General features: G+C 34.9%; 1 protein-coding gene across 1 annotated transcript; it reads right to left on the bottom strand.

Moving 5' to 3' along the window:
- Window positions 1–2,201: 2,201 nt before the first annotated feature.
- On the bottom strand, window positions 2,202–2,698 carry LOC150052954 (small integral membrane protein 30-like). The gene has a single exon (XM_090348913.1). The coding sequence runs from the start codon at window positions 2,556–2,558 to the stop codon at window positions 2,379–2,381; it is 180 nt and encodes a 59-aa protein (XP_090205039.1). The 5' UTR covers window positions 2,559–2,698; the 3' UTR covers window positions 2,202–2,378.
- Between the last annotated feature and the right edge of the window lie 5,973 nt (window positions 2,699–8,671).

The following is an 8,671-nucleotide window of genomic DNA, read 5'->3' on the forward strand; positions in this document are numbered from 1 at the left end:
AACCGTTCATATTAACTCAGGATGCCAGTCTTGCATGAAAAGAAAGTTGATATAAAGCTTGCCAATGGTCCCCAACTCTTTTTATAATTCATTAACAATTTCCATAGGATCAATGTGTTTTAATTAATGGAATCCAAAATAACATGACAATTGTTCCTGCAAACGGTTGAATTTAATTAGCCAGTGAAACAAATGTAGAGCATCCTATTTAATGACTATATCCCAAAGCAATCCAAAGCACAGTACACACAATATAAACCTTCCATACTAATATCTTGCTTCAGATAACATTCTTTTTTCAGTTCCTTGGAGAATATTCATGAAAGGTTTTCTCTGAATTGTATTTATTTGTACTGAAGCATGTCACTAGTAAAATGACTGTAGAGCTGGTTGAGTTCATGAATAGTGCTATCATATTTATACAGGGCCTCTGGAATAGCATCTAAGGTAAAAAAAATCTGTCTGTCTACCTATCTGTCTGGCAGTCTTTCTGTCTATAATGTCCAGCACAAATACACAATAATCAATCTTAGATAGGAACACAGTTCTTAAGCCTTGAATTCTGAAAACATGGATATTATTGCTGACATTATAATTCTGAGAATTTCTGCTAGATTAAGTAATCTCAGCATTTTGTTTGTTATATATTGGCATAGATGTGTCTCATGCTTTTCTAGATATATAGCATAAGTTATGGATTTAAATTTACCAATAAGTAAAACATCAATATCCTGTAGTCCTGTTTCCCTCTTCATATTATCGATTTATAAGGCATGCCATCCTAGAAGTAAAGCAATTACACTAAATAACAATAACAAAATAAATTGCAAGACAACTGAGTATAGACAGTAAGAACAAAATATTGACATGATGCTACTTCTTCTGGTTCAACAATGTATTATACTAGATATGTGTCTGTACATGTTATAAATGATATGAAACACATAAATGATTATAAACATAGGTATAGCTATAGGTAGAAACATATTTAAAGACAGTAAGTAATTTTCCATTCTCATAAAGCCAGTATTGAGTATGTTTCAAATTAAACGCACATTTTCCATCAATTTATATGGCAGAAAGATAGATTAAAGCATGCACCAGACAGGAAGGGAGGGAGGGAGGGAGGGAGGAAAACACAAGGAAGGCATGAATGGAGATAGATCACTATGAAGAAGAAAAACAGGGGAAGTAGATGAAGTGACAATGAATGGATTAGTAGGGCTCTCACTCAGAAAAGTCCCTTGACAAGAGAATATCCTTTCTAAACTCCAATCTATTCATTTTCAGGAACTTCAGCAGCAGATCTCTAATGCCTTTGATTATCACTTTTGCTTATAGACACTGGATCTGTTTTGATAATAAACAAATTGTGTGAAGTGAAGTACCAAAATAGTGCAGATGAAAAATATACAAAATTGGGGAAAAATTTGTAGTATAGCAACCAAGATTTTGCCTGTACTATTCTGAGATTAAAAATGGATATTTGAAAAGTAAAATTTTAGTTAATCATAATAGAAATGTGTTGAGTGTAGTGTTCTTTATAAAAGAAATTCTGGAATGTGTATCAGATCCTTTACTTTCAAATAAATATTATATCAAATTATTTTATGTCAGGTGTTGTGGATGATTAATGATTTCCTGCCTTGTGACCATGCCACCTGCATAAGGGATACTGGAAATACACTAGGAACACTGTTTTAATTGTTGTGATGACTAAGGGAAGCAATTGGATAAGAATTTCTTTTTTTAATGGACTTATATTTAATAGAATACCTCTCATCACTGAGATATTAATATAGAGAGTTTTGGGTTTTTTTGTTTTTTTACATTAAATCTCTTATCCATTTCAGTAATAGATAGGTTGAATATATGTATTTTTTAAACTTCCATTCCCCACCAAGAGATAAAAGTTTCCATTTTTGGCTATTCAGTATCTATGTAAAATATTAACATAAGACAAAAATAATCTAATACAAACATGGAGTAAAGAGTTCCTCAACAATTCAGGAGGCAGTGATTATAACTGAACCATGGTGATTTGCTGGATTCTGGAACAAAGCTTCCTTCTTTCCAATTCACATGCTTTGAGAATGCTTATGAAAACTACTTATACAAACTTAAGCCATCTTTCTTTTTTCTTTAACCATCTTTCTAAGCAGCAAATCCAAATGATAGGCTGCATTGTCCAATGGATTTGTTATAAAGATTTTTTCCCCACATTTAACAAATCTCCACTTGTCCCCATTTTATGGGAAAAGGACTACAAATATGAAATCATCCTACTTAAGATTTGCTGGGAACTTTGGAGATCAGTGTTCAGTAAAGGTTTTGAGGGTGTCGGGATAAAGTCTGACTTCCTAAGAGCCTTTGGAAAATCACATTTGTCCATTTCTCTTTCTTGCATGCACCCCTAAGCAAGCACAAATGCCTGTAATGCTGAGAACTACACCTAACAAAAGAGCAATTGCATCTCCGGCTTCTACTGCTTCCACAACAGGCAGAACCAAAAGCAGTGAAATGAGGACTACCAGCATCTGTGCAGAAATGGATGTCATGATGTTGGGGTCTTGAGCTCTGAGGTATCCTGAGAAATGGAATATACAAAGTTCTTGTCTGAAATATTTCCTTTCTGGAGCTCCGGATGCTGGGGTTATGAGGTCAGACGTGACACCGCCTTCAAGGAAGCAGCCATTACAGGAATCTGGATAAGAATTTCTATAAAGCCTTTGGAAGCAAATGCTAAATGTCTTGAAATTCTGCCCATTATTATCTAACTCTCTAAATTTCCATGCAAGTAACAACCCTATTAAATCTAAGATAGGTCAAATAAGATGAATTAGCCTTCTGAACAAATTTGAGGACAGAATGTAAGGAAAGTTCCATTGGAAAAAATACATTGCTACCTTCTAAAGTTATCTTCTTTTATTTATTCAACAAAGATATATATTCTCTACCAGCAGGTAATATATTTGCTGCCGAATAGAGCAGGTAAAAAATGACAAAAAGCAGATAAAATTATTTCACTTATGGTACCCCATGAGCTGTTACCGAGTAAATACTGAGTTTCTCAAGATCTCTCTCTGATTATGGCCATCCACTTTCCTAGATTTATGCTGAAACAGTGACAATCCATTCAATAAATGAAACCTGTTTGAATCCTCCTAGGATCCTTCTACTGGACTAATCTTTTCAATGCTTCCTCTCCACACCTTTTGACTTTTTCTTTCTTTCTTTCTTTCTTTCTTTCTTTCTTTCTTTCTTTCTTTCTTTCTTTCTTTCTTTCCTTTCTTTCTTTCTTTCTTTCCTTTCTTTCTTTCTTTTCTTTCTTTCTTTCTTTCTTTCTTTCTTTCTTTCTTTCTTTCTTTCTTTCTTTCTTTCTTTCTTTCTTTCTTTCTTTCTTTTTGCTAGTCCTGGGCTTGGGCTCAGGGCCTGAGCACTGTCCTTGGACTTTCTCAAGGCTTAGCACTCTTACCACTTGAGCCTCAGCACCACTTCCAGCTTTTTTCAATGTATGTGGTACCAGGAATCTAAGCTGGGTCTTCGTGCATGCTAGGCAAGCACTCTACCACTAGGCCAAACTCCCGGCACCCCTTTTGACTTTCTTAACTGAATGCTTTTGTATACCTTGTACCTTTCAGCCTGAAATAATCTTTGCCAGCCTCTCATTACATGTTCACATCCAATGGCTTAAAGCCAAGACCTTCACAAAAGCCCTTATAGCATGTCTTGAATAGAAAATAACTTCTCATGTCTTGAAACTCCAAGCTTATTGCATTCTAGGACTTTCTTATCATATTTGGCCATCTACAAATTGTGCTATAACTACTACTTCTGTATCTCTTGATTCTCTACCTTAAAATACTTACAATGAATACTTTGATATCTTACTCATCTTTGTACCCTCACATCACCTTGAGAACTCCTTACACGTTTGGGCCATTTAATGACAAATTACCTAAATATTATGGTTTACAGGGAAGACATAAAGATCTGAAGAAACTTAAATATTTAGTAGGCAATAAAAGAAGTGAGTGTTGGCAAGAACCACACATCTATGCATTTGTAGTGACTCTCCCGTATACTCAATTCATATGATCTGAATTTAGAATTCCTCACTGAGTGTTGAGAAATCAGTGATACAGTATACCAATCACCATATCCAGAACTGAAAAAAAAATCTATGAAATAAAATTGAATATTATTGCTCTCCTTTGGTGTTCCGGAGCCATTAGTCTCAAACAAATATCAAAAATGAGTTGATTTTTCTCACAAAATTTTTTCATATATTTTTATTTGTAATTAAAAAGAGGGTTACAGTATATCCACCAGATAGAAAGTTCATTACTTCACAAACATTGATACCCTTTCTCATGCATTGTTCCCCATTTGCCTCCCCCCACCCCCACCCCACATCTTCTTCCCCCCACTTCCCTATCCGATTTAACCATCTGTCCAGAATCAATGGCATACTAAATCCACTAGTATAGTGATGTTCATTGCAGCACTATTTACCATAGCAAAGATATGGAACCAACCCAAATGTCCCTCAGTTGATGTGGTACTTGTACACAATGGAATTCTATGCTGCAGTCAGAAAGAACAACATCACCCCATTTGTAAGGAAATGGAAAGACTTAGAAAAAAATCATATGAAGTGAAGTAAGCCAGACTCAAAGGAACATAGGCCCAATAGTCACCCTCATTTGTCATTATCAGTAGAAACCTTGGGTTCTCCTAGCAAAGATTTACAATAGAACAAAATCTAAAGACATTAGGCCAAATAGTTTGACACTAAATGTAAGGACCTCCAGGATAATGAAACTAAAGCCATCTAATGAGTGATTGTTGTCCTTAATGTACTATGTTATCTCTCATCTCTTTTGCCATCCCTTGGTTATCTCATATTGTTACAATTTTTCACCTTGGTATCTGATATATTTTATATGTGCTTAATTGATTATTTGAAATTAGATAGGGAAGGGGGGAAATCAAGATAAGCGGGGGGATGGTGGGAGGGAAATGGGGACCAAGACATGAGAAAGGGTATCAATGTATGTGAAGTAATGCACCTTCTATCTGGTGAATATAATGTAACCCTTCTATTAATCACAATAAAATTATTTTAAAAAATAACCAAATACACATATTTACAATTTGATTTTTTCTAAGTCTTTCCATTTCCTAATAAATGGGGCGATGTCATTCTTCAGATAGCAGCATAGAATTCCATTGTGTACAAGTACCACATCTTGTTGATCCACTCATCAACTGAGGGGCACCTGGGTTTGTTCCATGTCTTTGCTATGGTAAATAGTCTCACAGAATTGTTTTCCCAGAAAATTTTCCCTATTCATTTAAGTGGTTAAACAAATAGTCATTACCATTTCCTTTTTCATGACTTTTAGGTCATTCACAATTTTCCTAGAGTAATTCTCCTGTTTAGGTATGATAAAAGTCTATTTTCTCTTTTCAGTGAAGTACCTTCCAAAACTATACCTTGCTCAAATAGATTGACAGTCATTTCTTCCTTCTTTTCTACAGAGACATTTTTTCAAATTGTTCATTCTGATGTTTCTGTATAAATATTCCTAACTAGCTAATATTTAAGTACTACTTTTGCAACTGCCTTTTGAAAGCAGCTGGACAAAAGCCAGTATTTTGAATCACTATAGCATTAGACTCTAAGCATTTTTCAAATTCAATACACATTTTGCTTCTGACATTTATCGTATTTTTCAGGTATACTAGTCATGTTTCTGTTTAACCAGATGCCAGGCTGACACATACTTTTCTCCTTTAATAACTGTTAGTTCTGCATGGCTGAACCTAAATATCAAGCATGATTGGAAAGAGATAGGGTGAGGATACTGGAAAGAACTGTCTAAAAGGTTAGGAGATGTGTTTAAAAATAAGACAGCAAATTTTCTCTTTCTTTTGCTAGTTTAACTATTGCATCCAATAGAATCTGGTCATTTTAGTCCTTAATTTCAGAAATTTTTGTAGATAATTATAAAATAATGGTAAGGTCTGTCTGTAGCATCAAGTATAGTTTACTGCTGTCTATTTTTGACATTTAAGAATAAGCTCATTCTCACCCACAATATGTCATTGAAGCAAAACACATAATAAAACCAATAGGTATCTTGTTTTCTTCTTTTAACACAGTCAATACATGTGGCATTTTGAAATTCTTTCCAAAAATATTTTGTGGTTTTGTTTTTGCTGGGAGGTTACTATTGCATTTTAAACGCATAGGCTTTTCTCTTCATAAACATGCCTGTGTCATTTGATCCCCAGTCCTGTTCTGTTTTAGTTTTGTTCCAATAGAGTCTTCCATTTTGTACAGGTGCAGCTTTAGAAAGAATATGTTCCTCATACATCCTTTACATAGCTAGACTTGCAAACATATGCCAACATGTCCTTATCCTTCTCAGCTACCTAGCTATTTGCTCAATGTCTAGCTAATTGTCTAACCTAAAACTGTTATTCTTTAGATTTCTGCTTTGAGCATAGCTTGATTAAAGGCATAAGTGCCACACCATGCCCAGAACTACATTATGTGGTTTTATGATACTAATGAAATATTGTAACTTAGTTATTATTTTATCTTTTTATAATTTGTGGTGTATTTATATTCAGTTTTGACATTGTAATCACAAAATATGAAACATTCATGGTCTCTTAAACTGCAGTTGTAAAACCTATAACCAGTCTTTACCCATGACACTTAGGGGTATGATTTAGTTAGGAAATGTAGCCTTTTAGGCGGTAATTAACTTATGGGGTCATGAGATGAGTCTGTCCTGGATTTAGGGTAGGTCTTAAATCTAGAAGCTACTGCCATTATAAGAGCAAAATTTGAAAGATGGAGACACTGAAAAATCGAAGAAAGGTCACCTGAAAACAAAGAAGAGGACTGATTAATGCAGCTACAACCCCATCGACATGAGGAATGTCAGAGCCCAGATAGGAGGAGAGAGACTGAGAACACTCTTTCCTTGTGGTCATTACCAGAAACACAAGGCTGCTTCTTAAATTGGCCCTGGAGTTTTGATCTCATAACTGAAGAAATCAACTGCAGTTTTTTAAAACCACAGTTTGTTAATTTTGTCTTTTTATTAAAGAATTTATTAACATGGATTTTTAAATCATATTTCAAATGATGTGTTTAACAAACAAGTATTCAAGAAGGGAATCTCTATATATAATCACTGGCACTTAGATTTTAGAAAATAATCAAAAATAGGCTGAGGATTTGTATGTCATAGATACATATTAATCTATGTAATAAAATATTATCTCTATAGAGTCAGAAGTTTTTATGTCTATGTAATTGTGTTTATATTTCCAATACCATGTCTATAGCATTGGGTATGCTACTACTGAGTCCTTGCTCTTGTACTCTTTGGATCTAATAGCCTCATATTAAGGATACCATGTGCCTTTGTTCCTTTGATCTTGGCTTGTCTCACTCAACATGATCCACTCTAGATTCATCTACTTCCCTGCAAATGCCATAATTTTATCTTGTCTATTGGCTATGTAGAATTCCATTATATATATATATATATATATATATGCCACATTTTCTGTATCCATTCATCTGCAATAGGGCAACTGGATTGTTTCCATCACCTGGCTATTGTGAATAGTGCAGAGACAAACCTAGCTGAGCAGGTGAACTTATCATATCCTGGGTTATGATGTTCAGGATAGATGCCCAGAAGTGGTATGGTGGGATCATAGGAAAGGTCTATTTTCAGTTCTTTAAGAAACCTCCACATTGCTTTTCAGAGTGGCTGAACTAATTTACAATCCCACCAACAGTGTAGTAGGGTTCCTTTTTCTTCACAACCCCGCCAGCATCTGTCGTCATCTGAATTCAAAATCTTGGCCATTCTTGTTAGGGTTGTTTTTATTTACATTTCCTTTATGACCATGGATGATGAACATTTTTTCATATACTTTTCTGCCATTTTAATCTCTTCTTTTGATAAGACTCTTTAGTTCCCTTGCCCATTTAGTAAATGGTTTGTTGGGTTTGGGGGGAATTAGTTTCTTGATTTCCCTGTAGATACTGGATATTAAGCATTTGTAAGATGTATTATTGGTAAATATCTTGTCCCAGTTGGTTGGCTGTCTCTCTACTTTTGTGGCTATGCTTTTATCTGTGCAGAAACTTTTTATTTTTAGGTAGTCCGATTTATTGAGTCTCTCTCCAATCTGTTGTGACCCCAAGAATCTTTTGCCTGTGCCTATGAGTTCCAATGTTTCTCCTACTCTATCATGCAGATGTCCTATTCTCCATCTCAGTTAATCTGTTGCTTAATGCATCTGTTTTTGCTTGAATTGTGGACATTGAGCTGATTATGTCTGCTGTGAGAGTATTAATCTTTTCTTCCATTTCTTGTTTGAATTCAAGGAGCTCCTTGGTAATGTCCTGCTTATGTTCCTGGAATTGTTTTTAAAATTCTGCTTTAATGTCTTTAGTCATGTCCACAATCATCTCCTGGAAGAGTCATTTTTGTGTCTCTTCAGGTGTCATTTCTTGGGTGGTGACATCTCTCTCATCCCCTCACTCTTGTTACCTTTTGGGCTTTGTGTGGGACTTTGATTATTTATATATGTCGTAATTCATCATTGCATTTTCCGAGGCATGGAAGACTGT

This window comes from Megascapheus bottae, chromosome 16 (genome assembly GCF_031878675.1).
Source record: "Megascapheus bottae isolate mThoBot1 chromosome 16, mThoBot2.hap1, whole genome shotgun sequence".
NCBI lineage: Eukaryota > Metazoa > Chordata > Mammalia > Rodentia > Geomyidae > Megascapheus > Megascapheus bottae.

Coding starts and splice junctions, on each gene's coding strand:
- LOC150052954 (XM_090348913.1), bottom strand. CDS start 2,558: ATGACATCCATTTCTGCACAGATGCTGGTAGTCCTCATTTCACTGCTT.